The 20440-nt window shown below is 38.8% G+C and overlaps 1 protein-coding gene across 2 annotated transcripts in view; it reads right to left on the bottom strand.

Moving 5' to 3' along the window:
• The window catches only part of GLI3 (GLI family zinc finger 3), a 425689-nt gene that overhangs the window by 299540 nt on the left and 105709 nt on the right, over positions 1–20440 (bottom strand). The window contains exon 3 of one of the 2 annotated variants that reach the window (XM_068236373.1): positions 810–1046. In XM_068236373.1, coding sequence (XP_068092474.1) covers positions 810–1046 — 237 coding nt within the window. Of the gene's footprint in view, positions 1–809; positions 1047–20440 lie in introns of those variants that run through there. The other variant, XM_068236372.1, reaches the window with a different exon arrangement.

Below are 20440 nucleotides of genomic sequence, written 5' to 3'. Positions count from 1 at the left end.
CACAGCTTCTGGGATTCGCCTGCGATCCCGCACACTCGGAAGTGCCGCCGTGCGTCTCGCTGACTCGTGCGGCACAAGTGAAAACGAGCCCTTACCCTGAAAACACAAAAGGACTTACAATGCAAGAAACATCTCTATATGGAGAGCACAGCACAGAGCTACAATCAGAGATTAACACATTGGTCAGGTTGCTAAATGCATTAACTACAGTTTTCTATGTTTGCATGAGTTTTCTCTTGGAACTTTGGTTTCCTTGCACATCCTAAAACAATGCTAGTAATTTAACTGGCTTTCTTTTAAATAAGCCCAGGGTTATGTTAGGGAAATGAGACTATAATTAGGATAAGGGCATTAGATTGTAGCTGCATACACACATCCAATTTTTATTGGCCAATCATTGGGCCAATTTTACCACCTCCATGTAGTATAAGGGCCTTCAGATTTTGAAAACCAGAAAACAGATTGTGAAGGAAAGCTCTCATCTCTCTACATGGAAGGGGTAAAATTGTCCAATCATTAACTGGATTAATAACATTAATCAAAATTGGATGTGTCTATGCACCTTTAGGCGCAGTCAGTGATATTAATTGTTCAATGCACTCGTGAAAGTTATGGAAAAATATGAAGGTGGATTAATTGCATAATAATATGTATTATTTGTTTAGGTCTCATTGTTCTGACGTATCTGTTTGCAGTGCTAATTCACTGTGAAATCAAGATCTTCTTTAAATACAAAACAAAATTAAATAGTGCTGAGAACGTTAGAAGAAACAGAATTTAGCAAATAAAGAAGGACTATGATAACTCACGGTAATGCGGATCAATGTAGCCATTCCGTGGATCCATTGCAAAAACAGCCCCCCGAAACGGGAGTGAATGTTCAGGCAGGTGAGTTATAGATCCATGAATTTCTTTCTTTATCAATGAAGCCCTTTCCTCACTAGATGTAGATGGCTCTTCACTGATTTTACCAAGGCCTTGTCCTCCTTGTGTCTGCATGCTAATTGCATTCCTTCTTTCTCTGTGATACGTCTGTCTTTCATCCTCTGAAAATAATAATTAAAAAAATCACCTTAAAGTACACAGGCATCAATGTCCATGTTGACTAACGTGAAACTATTTTATTGCAAATACATAGAGACTGGTTTATTAAAGCTGATGCAAAAGCACAGGAGCTTTCAATCATAACTTGGAAATACAATTGCACATAGAACATTCTCTAAACTCTCACCTACAAATCACAGTTTTTGGTCTTAAAGAGAACCCGAGGTGGCTTTGTATAACGTTAGTGGGGCACAGAGGCTGGTTGGGCACACTAACACCAGCCTCTGTTGCCCCATGGTGTGTGTCAAAGACCCCCCTGCTCGCCGCTATACCCCCGCAATGCTGGCGACACGCAGCGTGTCGCCAGCACAATGTTTACCCTAGCGCTGTCTGTCAGCGCCGCTCCGCCGCCTCCTCCGCATCGCCGCTACCCGCCCTCGTCCCTTCCCTCACGCTGATTGGAGGGAAGGGACGAGGGCGGGTAGCGATGATGCGGAGGAGGCGGGGGAGCGGCGCTGACAGACAGCGCTAGGGTAAACATTGTGCTGGCGACGCTCTGCGTGTCGCCAGCACTGCGGGGAGTATAGCGGCGAGCAGGGGGGTCTTTGACACACACCATGGGGCAACAGAGGCTGGTGTTAGTGTGCCCAACCAGCCTCTGTGCCCCACTAACGTTATACAAAGCCACCTCGGGTTCTCTTTAAGTCACACATGTTTTCATGCTTTTTCGATGTTTAACCTCCATTTTGCAGCTAAGCCATTTTTTCCATAGATGAACAAGTTTATGCCTATGGAAGGCAATAGAGATCCAGGAGCAAGCATTCAGAAAAGTTATTTTTTGTTTTTTTTTAAACTTGGTTATCCTCAGTGTTTATCCACTCATATGCAAGATCATTACATATTCCAGATGAAAAAGCTGGACCACATGAACCCTTTTGGTGCCTACACTCACTACCAGCTTGATCCTTTGGCACCCAAAACAAAATCTTTAGTTCCTGTAGATGTAATAGATTTCTTGCTTCACAAGTTAAAGGAGTTTTGTATGTTTTTAATACCACAGAAAATATTTCCCTTCTGTGTGCAATAATGACACCTATGAACCCCCATTGATGTTTGATTTTATTTACAAAGATTTTTCCAAGGCCACCATTACATAGAAACCTGTCATTTTAGAGCTCTGCAAAAACATCAAATAGCCAGGGTGATACCTCTGACACATAAATACCTGGATTGTGCACTTAAGCCTGGTACATAGGCTTCACATCAGATCCTATTTGAGCTAGTGATCAATTCGATATTTAGATTTGCGATCGATCCGATATAAAAGAAACCTAGTGTGCACGAGTGATGCAATTTTTCCAAATTCTGATCAAATTTCCAATCCTTTTTCCAACTGGATAGCAATCGACAATACATTGAAAGAACATAACACAGAACAGTAACCAATATTACGATCAACATTTTCCAGCATTTCTCATCTGCTTCCCATTGAGAAACAGATCGATTTTGAGATTGGGAGACCACTGGCAACCAGAAGGCTGCATTTTTTCTCAGATCTGATCATTTCTCCATTGGAAATAGGATCTGAAAAGAAAATTGCATAGTGTGGAGCAAGCCTAAATGTGGCTTAGCCTCTGTGAGCCTGTTGAGGTTGCTATGTTATGCAACCAAATGGCAGCATCTGTAACCATGAGTGTCAGTAACATCTATCTGGCAGCTGCAGCCCACTCAGAGATACATACAGAGGACAGGAGCTGTCCCACTGCCTGTGCCAAATGCTTTCAGCTACTTGCAAGCTTCTGGCAGATCCAAGAGAGCAGCTGACAGGCAGTGGAAGCATCACTATGCTAGCTTAACTAAAAACTCAAGTGTAAAGGAAAAATCAAGATTCCCATTAAACTTGAAGCATGATTTGTGCATTTGTGACAATTTGGATGGTGAACAATTAATATTGAAAAAAGTTTGCAGCGCAGTGCCGCATAAAGCCTGCATTAACAGTTGCAGTGACGCATACTTTCTATGAAATGTATGCTTCACTGTATGTATCGCACTGCAGACATTATGTCGGATGTAACTTCAACACCTCCCCCACCCCTTTGAGATCATGTTTTTCCAGGGAATGTCGCGCGCACACACACACACATCCAAGGAGAAGACAGCCTAATGGCAAAACTGAAAAAATGCACCTTTATTATCAAATAACATATTGGCGCTATACATTATACTCAGGAAAATCGTTAAACCTTGCAATAACTGGGACAAATGGACAAATAAATTGTATGGGTTTTAATTTTTTTTTCTTATTTTTCCTGTTAAAATGCAGTTAGAATAAAATAATTCTTAGCAAAAAGTACCCCCCAAAGTAAGCCTAATTTGTGTTGAAAAAAAAACAACAAGATATAGATTGTTTTGTTGTGATAAGTAGTAATAAAGTTATAGGCGAATGAATGGAAGGAGCGCTGACAGGTGAAAACTGCTCTGGTTTTTTTAAGGGGAAAAACCCTTGGAGGTGAAGTGGTTAATGGACCACTATTGCGAAATTTATAAAATTGAAAATAGATGTAAACACATACAAATAAGAAGTACTTTTCTTCTAGATTAAAATGAGCCATAAATTACTTCTCTCCTATGTTGCTTACAGTAGGTAGTAGAAATCTGACAGAACCGACAAGTTTTGGTCTAGCCCATCTCTTCATGGGGAATCCTCAACATGTTCTTTATTCTTTATAAAGACACTCCATGAAAAGGATTTATACAAAGATGCTGGCCAGCCTCTCTGCTCACTGTACACTTTTTTAGCAGTTGGACGGAGCAACTGCCATTCACTTAGTGCTTTTGAAAATACAGAAAACCCTGAGAATCCCCATGAGGAGATGAGCTAGTCCAAAACCTGTTGGTTCTGTCAGATTTCTACTACCTACTGAAAGTGACAGCAAGATAGGAGAAAGGTAATTTATGGCTGATTTTACTGTGGAAGAAATGTACTGCTTATCTGTATGTGTTTACATGTACTTTAAAATGTACAATTTTCACTATAGTGGTCCTACAAACTGCAAATGTACAGGTTGGGACAGTGATCAGGGACAGAGATAGGGGAGGAGGCGCCCGTGGTGTGTATGTGATTAGTATGTCTTATTACGGAGCACAAATAGTAATAGATGGTCCTACCTTAAAAAAGTAGTTCATCCAATAGGTTATAAAAAATAAATACTTTATTTATTTAAATAAATACTTTTAAAGTATTTATTTTTTATAACCTATTGCACGAACTACTTTTTTAAGGTAGGACCATCTATTACTATTTTAACTGTGCTCCGTAAAAAGACATACTAATCACATACACACCACGGGCGCCTCCTCCCCTATCCCGCTGATGATTCACCCCAAGCTTGGGGTCACCACTTTGGAAAGTGGACTTTTTGAAGGAGCTGCGACCACCGGCAATCAGGGCTGAGCGGGGATGGTACTTCCCCGCACGCGCAATAAGTGGTTGCCTAGCCTGCAACCCAACCTTGTGAGTATAACAACCATAAGATTTATTTTAGGAAAGTTCAATCATTACTCACAATACTACACTAGATTGGGCTCCCGGTTCTGCTCCCGTCCTTTTCTCTCTACCTACCCCACCCCGTTTCAGGGACATAGATAAGTAAATATTTGACTAGAGAGATCAAACAAATGTCAACTTTTTATGAGTGGCTACCAAATCACCAAGTGTCATATTTACTCTTCCTGGAGATTACAGATTTGGATGTATTTCTTAATTTCTTCACGTCCAAAAAGCTTGTCAAATGCAATGTGTTGCTCCCCTCCCCCACATATTGCAAACAGCATAAATGTATCTAGTAGAAATGAATTGATGCTATGGAGGAAAGAACAAGAAGGAATGGAAAATGTTTGCAGAGCTCAGATTCATTTTAAGGAAGTAGATAACACAATCAGTGAGATTCAGACACTTTAATGACAAACATGTTTGCACAAACAAGATGCCATGTAGTTTTTGGTAAAGCTATGACTCAGTAAACTGTGATTAATTATTTTCGAAAGCCTTGATTGAAAGTTGTAATGCCGTCCTGCTTTGTTTTATCATTCATGACTTCACAAACAGCATCTCTTAATGGTGGCTGAAATCATGGAAATTAATTCCAGGTTTCTTATAAGCAGAACAGCTTCATTTGGACTAATCTTACCCATTATGATGAAATAGTTGGCCTAGAAAGCTTTTCAAAATGTCTTTAACTTGATGCAGCTCAAATTGGCCTTACAGTAATGATGAAAGCAATTTTATATATATATATATATATATATATATATATATATATATATATATATATATATATATATATATATAAAATAGTACGCTCTAATAAAGTTTACCTTAGTATATGGGTAGAGAAGAAATACGCTTTGAGGCCTCTTGCACATTACATGCGATTCCAATTTTTTGTACGATTCGATTTTTGATTACGATTAAAAAAACATAGCAGCATGCAGTACTTTTTTAATCGGAATAAAAAATAGGATCGTATAAAAAAATCGGAATCGCATGTAGTGTGCAAGAGGCCTAATACTGCAAATGTTTAAAGTCATGCAATGCATCTATTTCTTTTTTCATTTGCAATTTACCTTTCAAAATATATAAAAGAATACATTAAATTGCTTTGTTGTCTTTTATGATTATCTAAATACTGTAAATGCTGGTGTAAAAGACTATTTTTGAAAATCTTCTGAAAAGTCAGGGGTCATCTTATACGCCGGGTGTCATTGATGCTGGGCCCTATCTTGTTACCGCCTCTCAAATCTCGCTGCTGAGGACTGTAGTGAAGCGGCACAGGCGCACATGTGCAATATCTGAGAGGCAGAGAAGAAAGTAAATAGGATACAAGGGTGGGCCAGAAGACTGAAAGAGGCGTGTTTTATGGGCACAGCGCGATCTATTCTTCCATACCGCTCTGATAAACAGGTAGACAAGGAGAGCTGACCAATCCACTTAGGGAGAGAGAGAGTTAACTAATCCGACCAGTCAATCGCCTATATACTATTGTATACTGGGTACTACATACAGTACAGCACCAGTATCTGTTCATACATAGCAACAATTTAAGATTTTTTATTTTTATTTTTATTTGGTGTGCGTTGGAAGAGGGGTAGTCTCATACGGCGAGTATATCCCAAACTCTATATTTGAACTGGAAAAGTTGGTGGGTCGTCTCATACGCCAGAATATACAGTATTAATTATTTAAATATAGCTGAATACAGATGTGGACAAATTTCTTGGTACTTTAACAGCTGTTTGAAAAAGTGCTTTATGCTATACGCAAGTTATTCATTGCTAGGCAACTAGTTGCTAGTCATTGCTAGTCAACTAGTCATTCAAATCAGTCATTCAGTCTAATTCAATGGACTGAAATAGCAGTATTATCATTATTTCTCACACTGAACATGGACTGGAGAAAGTAATTCAAAGAGCTGTCTGAAGAGATCAAAACAAAAATTATAGACAAGTATGTTAAAGGCAAGCGATATAGCACATCTCCAAGTAGCTTGATTTTCTTGCAGTTGAAAACATCATTATCATTTTAGCAGTAACATATAGTAAAACTATAGCATCTCCAGAAAGATGCCGGCCTCCCTACTTGCTCACATGTTATTTTGGTAGTTTGACTGAGCAGCCGTCATTCAGTAAATGCATTTAAAAATAAAGAAAACCCTGAGAACCACCCAGGAGGAAATAGACTAGTCAAAAGCTTGTCAGATTTTAACTATTGTAAGTGACAGCAATGTAGGAAAAATACATTTATAGATCATTTCACTTCTGGAATAAAAGTACATTTTGTATGCTTGTATAAACATTCATTTTAACTTTTAGTGCTCCTTTAAGAAGTTAAGCTATATAGGACTGTTGCCACCTTCCTGAATAAAACTCCAAAAAGTAAATTGACCACAGAATGGGCAGACAGATAGTGACAGTGACAAAGGTAGGCAAAAAAGCCAAGGCCAACTTCAAAAGAGTAGGAAGAAGAGAATGGAGGCACTGTAGTAGCAAAAATATGGTACCTTTAATCCACGGTGATACAGACAGCGGGATGCACAGTGGGGGTGAGGGGATGCCTGACAGCTGTTTCGCTGAGAAAGCTTCTTCAGAGGCAAATAACGTTCTTTATTTGCCTCTGAAGAAGCTTTCTCAATAGAAGAGCGCTATCACAAAACGTGCATGTTAACAGTTGTGGTGAAGCATAATTTTCATTGACTGTACGCTTAACTATATATTCTGTTTTCCCAATCCTTTGTTGCGCTCCTGCTGTTACAGGAAACCCAATGCCCACTGTGAACCTAGCCTAAAGCCTCATAAACCCATACGAGGACTGTTGTTCATGGGGGATTGGTACCTGATCTCTGAGGCAGTGGTGAGTTGCTGAGGCTATACAGAGGTGTTGCTAGCCTCCAGGCCACAATGTCCTAGTAAAGTGAGTTGTTCGTCTCTTGTAGGAATAATGGGTTTATTAGTAGACATGCACTCATTAATTAAAAAGAATAATGAATCCACTACATAAATAAACATTGCACAAATTTGGTAAAATCAACATAAAATGTATAGATATTTATATGAAATCAGCAGCCTTCTTTAGTTGTCCTTGCAAGGAAATTTAAATTAAATCCAAAGCAATAGAGTGATGTGATTTCCAATGAAAGGGAAATAAATGGAGCAACTCGGTTTTGGAAATTCGATGTGTCTAGTTCTTTTTCTGATCCTCTGGCTTTTTATTTCCTGACCCAGAGCACGTTTACCAATCACAGACTCTGACCTCCGATTCTATAGGCTGTATGCTTGTTCTGTAGTATATCTATTTTTTTTTCAATAAATAGGACTTAGTATTACAAAAAAAAAAAAAAAAAAAGTTGCATCTACATCTTATTTAGGTACATGTAAATAAATAAATTAGACCACTCATTCATGAACATCATTACATGGATGGCCTTCCTAAGTTCTTATGGCAGATGGACTAATTAGAATATCTCTCTCTAAGTCACCGTCAGATGGCATTATGTGAATTAACAATTTAAGAAATATATTTTACACATTTGTAAAATATCATATTTTCACCTCCACATGAGTGAGAAGTAACACCCACAATGCATCAATTTAAGACAAGAATTGTAATATGCAGATTATTCACTTGTGTACACCAGACACTCAACATTACTTGTCTCTGACAATGATGAGGTTTTTGTCTGATTACTCTCCCCCAACGGTTTACCACTGATAATAAACTATTAGTTTAAACTGCAAAACAAAATATAAAATATCTAGGTGTAAAATATCTCTAAACTAAATGGAATCATCTTGGTTAAAAATGTTATCTATACTAAATAATAGTGAGCAAAAAGAGAAAAGTGGTCAGCTGACAAACAACAAGTATTAGGAGGATGGAGCGTTGTGTGGAGCGCCGCAGCAAGAGGCGGAAACCTGGGTAAGTCAACCCTCACTTATCTTAGACACAAGTGAATACAGTTTCTCTTCCTGCAAATCCATGCTTGCATCCTGAGGGCTCTTTCGTTTGTGATTTTGCTATGCGATTTTTTGGCAACTGCATTTTGCAATTTCATTCGGGCAGCAGGAATCAAAGGCAAAATGCACAACGTTTTCTATTGCAAAAAATCGTAGCACAATCGCAACGCGTTAATTTAAATACAACTTGCAATTTTAACACTGTCTGCTTGCATTTTGAAAATTGCATGTGATCAGAATCGCATTGCAAAGTGCAGCACAATGCAGGCAGTGTAAAAAAGTATACTAAGTCTATACATCAGAAAACTTCTCACTATACGCCATGGTGTACTTTTCTATTTGAATTATAAAAAGTAAAGAAAAAAGTGTTAGTGCTTGTCTAGATGAAGAAACCCCTGTGCTATTTGTGAAGGGCCTGCACATCTTCAGAGGGGGAAGAAAAAAAGCTGATATTAAATGATCCATGACAACGGGAGGACCCAGGAGACTAAAACTACATACAAGCATGGAGACATATGCTGTTCTAAACTGTTCAGTTTATATGTTTGCGGGCATTTTCCTCCAGGTACTCCAGTTTGTCACCTCATCCCAAAAAAAATATAGTAAGCCAATAGACTTTCCCCAAAATCTAGTGTAGACCATGGTAGGGACATTAGACTAACCTCCTCAGACGGACAGTTAGTGACATCAATTGGTAAACATACTCTGTAAAGTAGTGCAGAAAATGTTTCTGCACTATAGAAAGAATAGTAGATAGATAAGATAGATTAGATAAAGAGAGACAGAGAGGGAGAGAGAGAGTTTTTATTTTACAGTGAAAATGCAATGCAGTGGAAAAAATGACCCCTCCCCAGTGACAGCATATAACATATTTTCATTTCTGCATTATTAATCATTTTAATACATGAGACATATATAAGACTATTTGCTTCTCTTCTTCCACTATTGTGCAAAAATGTTGTCATGAATTGAAACACAGATACATGTTTAAGTCATATTTAACAAGGTTAAGGTTAGCATGGTAATTATCCACAATAAATTGCATAAAAACACCAATTAAAACCCTCAATAATTACAGACAGAGAAAGTAGGCATCAGAACTAAATTCATAACTCTTCTGTATTTCTGCTCATAAAAGATTAATTTTATGTCATGTTGATATCTACTCAATAGCAGTGAGAAGCATCTGCTTTGCCTTCCTGTTCTTAGACTTTCTCAGAATGACATGGAGTTCAATCAGGCAAACATTATGTTAAGAGTTTACCTCATGCCCTGCATCACAGAGTTTCTTTTGAAAGAGGCAGATATAAACTTGACAGTGCACGCACTCCAGAATACAAATAGCTAAGGGATTTGCAAGACTTTTTTTTTCCCTCTCTCTATGCTAGCAGTGAGAATAAACTTCTCCAGCAATAATTCCGCCTGCTGTAAGTGCAGCAACCACTTCAGCTGGCCAAAGAAGAGAGCTGCCTAATCTTGTTCTGCTGAACAGAATTGTTCAAAAAGGTTTTTAAGAGGATGTGTAGACAGGCTGCTCCAAGCCAAATTATTGACAGAAACATACTGTCCACCATGGCAACAAGTGGGAGTCTATTGCAAAAATGTAAGCAAGCAGCCCACTTCTCCAGCAGTATGTGCCAAAGGATTTCGACAGCCAAACACAAGACAACTGTTACTGCTTGACGAGGTTTTTCAGCAGACAGCTTTAAAGGTAAAAGCAACATCCGATCTGCTAAAATGTTCTTCCCAGATGAATGCTTCACAGTGTAAGAATGATGTTCACTAAGGGATGTTTTTCTTTCCTCATATCACTGACATTCTAACACACATGTGCAGATGCACGTGCTCTTAAAATAAATACAAAATAAAAGAAAATGTTTGCAAACTAAAAAAGGCAAATAATCCTCCAGTGTTTGTATTTCTCTCAACACTGTTCACTTGCATGTCAGTCAACACTTACTAAGTTAGTTAGAAAAGCTTTTGGAGAAATTGAAAAATAAATTAATTTCAAAACTGAAATTTTTATAGTCAAACACAAAACACTTAAAGGGGCACTACAGCGAAAAACTATAACATTTAAAATATGTACAAACATACACAAATAAGAAGTACATTTTTTTCCAGAGTAAAATGAGCCATAAATTACTTTTCTCCTATGTTGCTGTCACTTACAGTAGGCAGTAGAAATCTGACTGAAGTAATAGGTTTTGGACTAGTCCATCTCTTTATAGGTGATTCTCAGAGATAAGTCCCATACACAAGGCGGATTTTTGCGAACGACGGGTGTGTATGGGCCTATAGATTTATTTTCAAAAACACTTAGTGAATGGCAGTTGCTCTGTCCAACTGCCAAAAAACTGTGTAGGGAGCAGGGAAGGCCGGCCAGCATCTTTGTATAAATCCTGTTTAGGGAATATCTTATTAAGAATAAAAGCCTTGCTGAGAATCCCCTATGAAGAGATGGACTAGTCCAAAACTTGTCACTTATGTCAGATTTCTACTGCCTACTGTATGTGACAGCAACATAGGAGAAAAGTAATTCATGGATCATTTTACTCTGGAAAAACCGTACTTCTTATTTGTCTATGTTTGCACATATTTTAAATTTTACAATTTTTCGCCGTGGTGCCCCTTTAAGGCCCATATGCAATTAACTTTTTCTCCTGAGTTTCCTAGGAGATACGTTTTCATCTCCTATTTAAAATAACTTTCCTGCCCTTTGCAAAGTACCAAAAAGTATGTAGAAAAGTACTATAAAAACTATTTTGAGTATTTTCTTGCTTGCTGGTGGTTTAAAAGCAATTTTATTGACAAGTTTGAAAATATCACCAAAGAGAAAACTCAGGAGAAAAAGTTAATTGCATTTGGGCCTTTCAATCAGAAATACAACTGTGTGGAAGTGAATCTACTATTGGACATCAGAATATAAGTACATATACCTTAACCACTTGAGGACCCACCCTTTACCCCCCCTTAAGGACCAGCGCTAGTTTGATTGATCTGTGCTGGGTGGGCTCTGCAGCCCCCAGCACAGATCAGGGTGCAGGCAGGGAGATCAGATTGCCCCCCTTTTTTCCCCCCTATGGGGATGATGTGCTGGGGGGGTCTGATCTCTGCTGCCTGCGAGTGGCTGGCGGGGGGGGCACCTCAAAGCCCCCCTCCGCGGCGAAATGCTCCCCCTCCCTCTCCTACCTGGCCCCCTTTGGTAAGCCGGGCTGCACAGGACGCTATCCGTCCTGTGCAGCCAGTGACAGGCTGTCTCCTGTCACATGGCGGCGATCCCCGGCCGCTGATTGGCCGGGGATCGCCGATCTGCCTTACGGCGCTGCTGCGCAGCAGCGCCGTACAAATGTAAACAAAGCGGATTATTTCCGCTTGTGTTTACATCTAGCCTGCGAGCCGCCATCGGCGGCCCGCAGGCTATTCACGGAGCCCCCCGCCGTGATTTGACAGGAAGCAGCCGCTCGTACGAGCGGCTGCTTCCTGATTAATTAGGCTGCAGCTGGCGACGCAGTACTGCGTCGCTGGTCCTGCAGCTGCCACTTTGCCGACGCACGTTATGAGTGTGCGGTCGGCAAGTGGTTAAAATTAAGTAAAGGAAGAGAAAACAAATGATGTTAGACATTGTACTTACTCCAGCAATGACCCACGGTAAAGTCTAGGGCTAGGCTGTCAGTCGTATTAAGGATACCTACAGCAGGTATCCTTAAAACAATGTCCAATGGGCCTCATCAAGCCCACTGGTTTTATTTTTCTGACCCAACTCAGCCTTGTATTTCAGGTTGAAGAAACCACTCACCTTACAGAAGATGCCTTTGCTGGGAAACACTGCAAGATAGAGAGCCAATGTGGTTGCTAACAGTCGTAGTTACATGTAACTGGGTGATCCTTTTTTTAATGCACTTCAAAACTGTTTTTCTAATCATCATGTGGGCAAAGCTCCACATTTGCCCAGTGGACCAGAGTGCTGAACTGTGGATCAGCTACTATTTACTCCTCCCCCTTTTTTTCTGTTCACTCATTTCATCATACTTTGTTGTCGGCTCATACCTATTGGAGGTCAAGGTCTCCCACTACAACCAGAGGAGAGTGTTGTCTCCCACTGAAGTGCGAGGATCATGATGGTAGATTTTGTTGAGGTAAAATTTTGGTTGTTGCTTGGTCCATCTGACAAGAAAAGCCCACAACTTTCTTTAGAAGAACTCATTACTGACAAAACAAATGGTCCCCATCACTTTTTATTTCACATTTGTCAAAAATCATACTTCATTTTAGAGTTCCAATTCAAGAAAATTTCTAATGGGACCCTCCATTGTGATATTTTGCCTTACCATTTTTAGATGTAACTCCACTAATCACTACCAAGAAGATGTTCCTGTAGTTCTCAATGAGACTTCTGCACCTGAACTTCTGACCACTCCTCTTGAGAAAACAGCTCCAGCTATAACAGGTTTGAGGGGTGCCTTCTCCAGACTGAATAGTTCAACCCTTTCCATAGATGGAAAGTAAAGTTATAGAAGGTCACTTCAGATTAATCCATTGTTTAGTTCTTAACCATTTTGGGTTGCTTTGAGCTGTGTCCAATTATCATGTTAGAGGATTCATGATGTGCAACTTAGCCTGAGCTTGCTTACACTGGACATTACAATTTTTTCCTGAATTCTTGATAATATTTCAAAATAATATTTACAGACAACAGTGAGAAGAATAAAAAGAACAGCTTGAAAAATCAGTGTAGCCCAACTGCTTATGAACTTTTCTTGGGGTACCAGCAAATATGTCCAGGCCATGTTAGAATATCTGCAGAATGGGAAATGCTTCACATTTTCTCACACTTGCTTTGCTTTACTTGACAGCTTATGAACTTTACATAGGATATACGATAGTTAAATTAAACTTCAGGTGTCCTTTAACTCCCCATTCCTTCTCTCAATCATAACCCATCAATTCTATTACTTCTCAAACTGTCTGAATTGTCTCCATGGATGCCACTTAAGCTTCATAATTCAGACAAATTAAGGACATTTCTGGAGACCTACTCAGAAACTGACTAGAAAATAAGATTTTTTATATAAACTTTTAAAGCTGGAAGTTTTCAAATACAATTACATTTTTTTTTTAAAAAGTTAAACTCCACACATACTTATTCAATGCCCAAACTAGTGGGATTTTGTACAGTTATTCTTCAATGCTACACGGAGTTTGCAAACCACAAACTAGGAATGAAATAGTTATGAAACATATGATACATTTTACCTTGAAAGTGAAATGTCACTCTTGTTTAATTTTTTTTAAATGCTATATCAATGTTTTGAAACTTCTCTTCCATTTTATTTCTCAGCCAACTTTGAGTATCTAAGTCATATAGAGCATTAAAGAGACACTGAAGCGAAAAAAAAAATATGATATAGTGAATTGGTTGTGTACTATGAATAATTACTCGAAGATTAGCAGCAAAGAAAATATTCTCATATTTTTATTTTCAGGTATACAGTGTTTTTTCTAACATTGCATCATTCTATAATATGTGCAGATTACACAACACTCTGCATTCAAAATGATTCTTTCAGAGCAGTCTGTGAACTAATGACCTCTCCTCTGGCAGAGAAAAAGTAAACAGTTCACTTACAGTTGAGATAATAAAAGTCAGAAAACAGCCCTCTCCACGACTTTCAAAGTCGTAGAGCTTATGGCTTTTTTGCATAGAGATAACAACTGGAGTTTCTTACCTCTTCCTTTACTGGAAACAATTAGACTGATGTATCTGATCTTAATGTTTTATTTCTTAGCTGTACTACACATACAAATCATAATATCATCATTTTTTTTTGCTTCAGTGTCTCTTTAAAGCACTGCAATTCTACATAGCTGAAATAATTGGTAAACTCTGCATTATTTTCTGCCAGACGTGTGGCATGGCTGTATCTTTGCAGGTAAAACCACAACGGTAAGGTATCAGAAATAATGTACAAAAATCCATGTGATGATGTACAGCTATGGCTGTACATGCACATCAATTTTCAAGTTGAGTGCAGCTACAATTTTCTTGGTTCAGTTTTGTGCAGCAGGTTATCAGTTGAATAGGGCGCCAGAACCATCTGTGTAAAAAGGACGCTGCCTTCAATAGACTTCAATGTTATTTGCCACGGTTATTTTATAACTGCTATATCATATTTATATCACCTATATCATGGAAATGTTTGTGGTTAAAATAAAGGACCTGGTTTCAATTATGCTTGCACTTAATATAATAATGGCTATATTTTTACATTTTGACACAAAATAACGGTTATTTTGATCAAGTCAAATACCGCTTATAACTTTTCCGGTTATATCTTTTTAATAGTGCACCTACAAAGATCATTGTGAATATGATTTATATCTTTGACATAAAATGCAGCCACAGCAATCACGACAAATGTGTTAAAGAGGAACTCCAGTGAAAATAATGTAATTAAAAAGTGCTTTATTTTTACAATAATTATGTATAAATGATTTAGTCAGTGTTTGCCCATTGTAAAATATTTTAAATCCCTGATTTACATTCTGACATTTATCATATGGTGACATTTTTACTGCTGGCAGGTGATGTAGCTGCTGCTTGCTGTGTTGGCAGTTGGAAACAGCTGTAAACAGCTATTTCCCACAATGCAACAATGTTCACAGACAGGAAACTGCCAGGAGTACCATGGTCCTCAGAGTTTCTTGTGGGAGGGGTTTCACTACAATATCAGCCATACAGAGCCCCCTGATAATCCATTTGTGAAAAGGAATATATTTCTCATGTAAAAGGGGGTATCAGCTACTGATTGGGATGAAGTTAAATTCTTGGTCAAGGTTTCTCTTTAAAGTTTTCTCTTCAAATTTTTGTCAGAATTGAAATAAACCAGTTGCTGTCAGTCATATATCAGCTACTGTCAGTTACAACTGAATGTGCAAGATAATGTCCATGTTTCCCTATGGCTCAAGTGGGCGATATTACAGTTTAACAGTGTGCTGAACAGGAAGCTGTTAGGGGGTAATGGCCATTTTTAAAATGGCGGACAGGGAATTCCATTGATCACAGTGGACAAATGGGATGCAGGAGAGGAGAAAGGAATTGAGAAATAGACTACACAGGAGGTAAGTGTGTATGGTTATTTTGACTTTTTATTTTCAGTTCAGGTTCTCTTTAAGGTTAAGCACCAGTTATGGGTGGTTAAGATTAGGAGCTAGGGGGTTAAAGTTAGGGTTTTATTCTAACATCGGCTTCATCAACTGCCTTTTTAAACTGAATCACACTCACTGGCTACAAACGGGTGCCCTTTTATAATCGAAATTATGTTTATCAGCTACATCTGGCGTCCTTTCTTTCGAGGCACCCTTTTTAGATGCATGTGTGCAGCAGAGCCTACTTTATCTCTGGTGCTTATGAAAATAGGAGTTCAACTCCATGTATATCATGTATATGTGGGTTTCCTCTAGGTACTCTATTTTCCTCCTACACCCTAAAAAAAATTATGATAAGTTAACTGATTCTTCCAAAATTGACTTTAGTATATATGGAAGGGACATTAGACCACGACTATAGTAGGGATTATATTGTGAGCACCGCTGAAGGACAGGTAGGCGCGACAATGTACTGGAAAGCACTTAGGAAAATTGCAGCACTGTATAGATGTATAATAATGTAATAATATATAGTACAAATATTTTAGGTACTGTGCACAATTCAACAAGTATGTTAGTATCCATGGCAATTTTGGGGGGATGCTATTGGGCATACCCTACCTAGTTTTGGTTATTGGTCGAAAGAATACAGTGGAACCTTGGTTTGTGAGCATAATTTGTTCCAGAAACATGCTTGTAATCCGAAGCATTCTTATAGCAAAGTAAATTTCCTTATAAGGATTAATGGAAATTCAGGTCATTTGTTCCACAATGCAAAAACAGTTAAAGAAAAATACTTAATAGAAAGTACTGAACTGTACAAAATAAAAATGGAAACAAGACTTTCGCTAGGGATAATATAATCATTGCTATCTGTTGGCTCACCCCAACCTTTTTTTTCTTTTTTGTGTGACTGGCTTTAACAAGGAACTTATTCAGTTACAGTTGCTTTTGCCTACTATTGAGGATCTAACGGATATATGACTTTATACATTCCCTACACTCAGAATAAATAGAATCCCGCATCGTCAAAGGGAGAAGAAGCATCGGCTCAGTTGTGATGACATGATCCACGAATATGTTTTTTGCTTGTATATCAAGTCAAATTTTCACCAAAAAAATGTGCTTGTCTTGCCAAGTGCTCTCAATCCAAGGTTTTACTGTAATTAAATCTAAACAGTGTTACACTATCATAAGTGGCTTGAGAAACTGAAAACAAATTACTTTTGGAAACTCCACGTAGATAATTGTTGTATTCTCCACTAGGAAATGGCCAAAATAACCTGCATTTCAGGAGCCATTCTTTCCAATATAGGAGCCAATAAGAAATGTCTAAGAGCAAGATTCATGGGATAAACTTAAAAACGTAATGCCAGATACAATACTAAAGTTCCAGGTACAATTTTTAAGGCGTATCGGTTACCTATTTCCTGGGATTTGTCCAGCCCTGTTTTATTGTATCATGTCTTAAGGAAAGTCAACAACAAGATTTTTGCAGGAGGTCAACAACAACTTCAAGTAGAAGGCAAACTTGACAAGAGTTGCTGTAAAGCAGGGAACAGGCATTAACTTAACTCCAGTTGTGCATGCATTATGGCAGCAGAGGGGCTGCACAGGAATGCAGATTATCATATCTGGGAAGGGGAATCTATTCTTTGCCAAATTTGCGACTACACAGAGACTGCTCATTCACCTCTCCCCAGCCAGAGAGCTGCTCAGCTCAATTCACCCCACACAAAGGCTGAAGACCAGACCTCAATGGACCGAGTGAAACATGTTCAAAACTAGGCTCTCTATTGTGACTGAATTTCTTAACATCTTTTCAAAAAGCGGAGAATGCCTTGAGGCTAAAGGAAGAAACAGGCTAATGGTGAATTGGGAATACTGAGCAAATTTCAGAGCCCTTTCCTCCTAGCTTTTGAGGTTGAAAGCAAGCTCTTTCCTTTCAAGTTTCAAAGTCCTTTTTCCTCCCGCAGTGTCACAGAAGGATTTGAAAAGAAGGTAATTGTGCTCACACTCTCCCTGATCAGAGCTTACGTCCTATTTCTGGTATTTCGAAATACTTCTTGCAATAATGGTGCGTGTAGCTCAATCCCTTAGCCATCCTGTACTCTGCAATTGCTCATTAAATGAACAATTGCTGGTATAAAATGCCTTTTATGTTCACGGTTTGGATATAAGATAAGCATTCCAGTACTCTAAATTTGGTTTACTAAGGAAACTCGTCTCCATCATTAAATCACAGCAACTGAAGTCAGTGTAAGTGTCTGTCACCGGAAAGTAGAGGGCTGTTGTATATCTACTGGAGTTAAACCACTGTACAAATAGAAGAAGACACATTTACCTCCTAGGAGCACATTGTGTTTACATAGCCAATCATTCAAAGCCCCTTTTCCGAGTCATTATTTTTTTTATTGTTTATGTGTATATGTATATGAGCCAAGGGACCCACAAAAAAAATAAAAATGACAGCAGGTACTTACAGGAACCTGACTATACCTTGTTTCCCCTATTATGTCTTGGGATTTCTTGATTATCAAGCATGTCATAGCAGCCTTCAGCCTCCCACCATACTCTTCAATGCAATGCATTGAGCTTCTCTAGCCAATTAAGTGGCTTGCGTTGGAGCAAGTAGGCAGGAACTCTGACTTTCAGTGTCTTGAGAAGTCAGGTGCTTTGAATGATATGAAGGATATTTGCTGTTAATCTTGAAGGCTGCATTGTATGGTGGCTTAAGAAAAAAAGTTTACTTTAATCTAGAATCTTAATCCTAATTTCATTTTCCTTTTCATCAACAACTTAACTTTATTAAATTATACAACAGGTAAAATTTGGCGACCTTTGTCCTTTTCCAGTCTTACTGCTTTTTGTGGATAAAAGCTAAATAAATAAATATATATATATATATATATATATATATATATGCAGTATATATTAGTTCCACTGTTACCAACTTATGCTTATATTTGCTTCCTATTGTCAGTGCATTATTGGGCACAATCCACCCATTGCTTGACAATCATGTGCCCTCTTGGTATGTTGGACCTTGATGTTCCTGTTTTGGCATCCAATAACATCAGCTGCAGCTTCTGTAAGTTCTGCAACATAGGAAGGCTATGGAGGAAAATCTCGATTTTGGATCCCTTGTTGAGTCCATCGGCAGTGGGCTCTAAAAAAAACCACGCATGCTTCAAATCCACAACATTATTTGCATCTTGAAACACCAGATGTGCTTGCCACTGCATGTCTTTACTGTTCTACAAAATTGTTGTTGACTGTTTTTTGCCTACATGGGAGCTGCCTGTCAGAACTGCATCCAGAAAAGGGATAATTCACAGCATTGTCAGTCTGAAGCACTGTGAATCATCTCAGCCAGTCATCTGAAATAGTTAGCTGTCAGATATTGTATGGTTTTTAATCACCAGATTCTGAAATACTATCTTGGTGTAAACAAAGCCTAGCTACGGTATGTGTAAACACAGGGTGTCCACAAAAACTGATTAGCTTTTCAAACCATCAAATCGTCGGAGGAGCTGAACTGATGAGATAATATGTATATAAGGATTCAGTGTGCATATGTGCATTCAGAGTGAAAAAACATCTATTTCTAGTGCAAGGCAAACTTTAAAGTCTGGAGCTATGATTCCACGTATATCCTATTAGCCCCTATTATTTGGTTATTTCTAGAGTGCTCCAGCATTTACAGGGACATGTTTAGGGATTAAAGTGCCCATTTTATAACAATGGCACTCTACTGTCTTCTAAGAGAGAGAGCAAGGACGGGCAACCCCTCGTATCACCAGTTTGAGGAAACAGGTGCTAACAGTCCCAGCCATGTTCAGCCCAGGTGCCACTAGAAAAGTTAAGCAACAAATTTGAAGCAGAAACTTACAGAACAGCATAAGACACAATAGGTTTCCATTAAATCGATCATCATTAGTTTGTCGTCCATACATGAGCATGAACATCCAGTCACCACTTTCTGCTTTTACTAAAGCCCACCTGACACTTTTCCAGCTGCTACAATCTCCAATTAAAGGTACTGCTTGCTGGGGCATATCTTGTTTGTCACAGGTACTAAATCTGGTCTTTAACCTCAGTTATGGCAGCTAAACAAGTGCATTTTTAGCATTAAACTTCATATCCAGGGAAAAAAAATATTTTTGAAATGTATAGAAACAGGTTAGCAACTTTTTTGAATGTTAGTGTTTGTGTTCCCATCCACCTTGGTCCACACTGACAGTTTGGTGGAGTTTAAATGCATGGCTCCCATACACTTGACAGTTGGATTTTAAACTGTTAGTTGTTTCAACAGTGGTACAGCACTTGGTCGATTGAATGATGTATGCTGAACTGCTGCAACAGTCCTGTCTAGAAAGACCAAGCTAAAGCTGAAGAACTACTTGTGAATGCAGTTGCACATGGTTAGGATGCAGTTGACTAGCACTTATTATCATATTAGCAAAATACCACTTGTGAACTGGTCACGAACACCCATCAATCACTTGCCACAACAAGAGGTTGATGATGACTGAGAACTAGCCTAATAAAAAGTATCATTACCTTAACCACCTTAGCGGTATGGACGAGCTCAGTTCGTCCATTACCGCCAGAGGGTGCCGCTCAGGCCCTGCTGGGCCGATTCTCTCCAAATAAAAAGCAGCACACGCAGCCGGCACTTTGCCAGCCGCGTGTGCTACCTGATCGCCGCCGCAGAGCGGCGATCCGCCGCGTG

The sequence above is a fragment of the Hyperolius riggenbachi genome, chromosome 5 (genome assembly GCF_040937935.1).
Source record: "Hyperolius riggenbachi isolate aHypRig1 chromosome 5, aHypRig1.pri, whole genome shotgun sequence".
Classification (NCBI taxonomy): domain Eukaryota; kingdom Metazoa; phylum Chordata; class Amphibia; order Anura; family Hyperoliidae; genus Hyperolius; species Hyperolius riggenbachi.
This window is presented reverse-complemented; position numbering and strand designations above follow the sequence as displayed.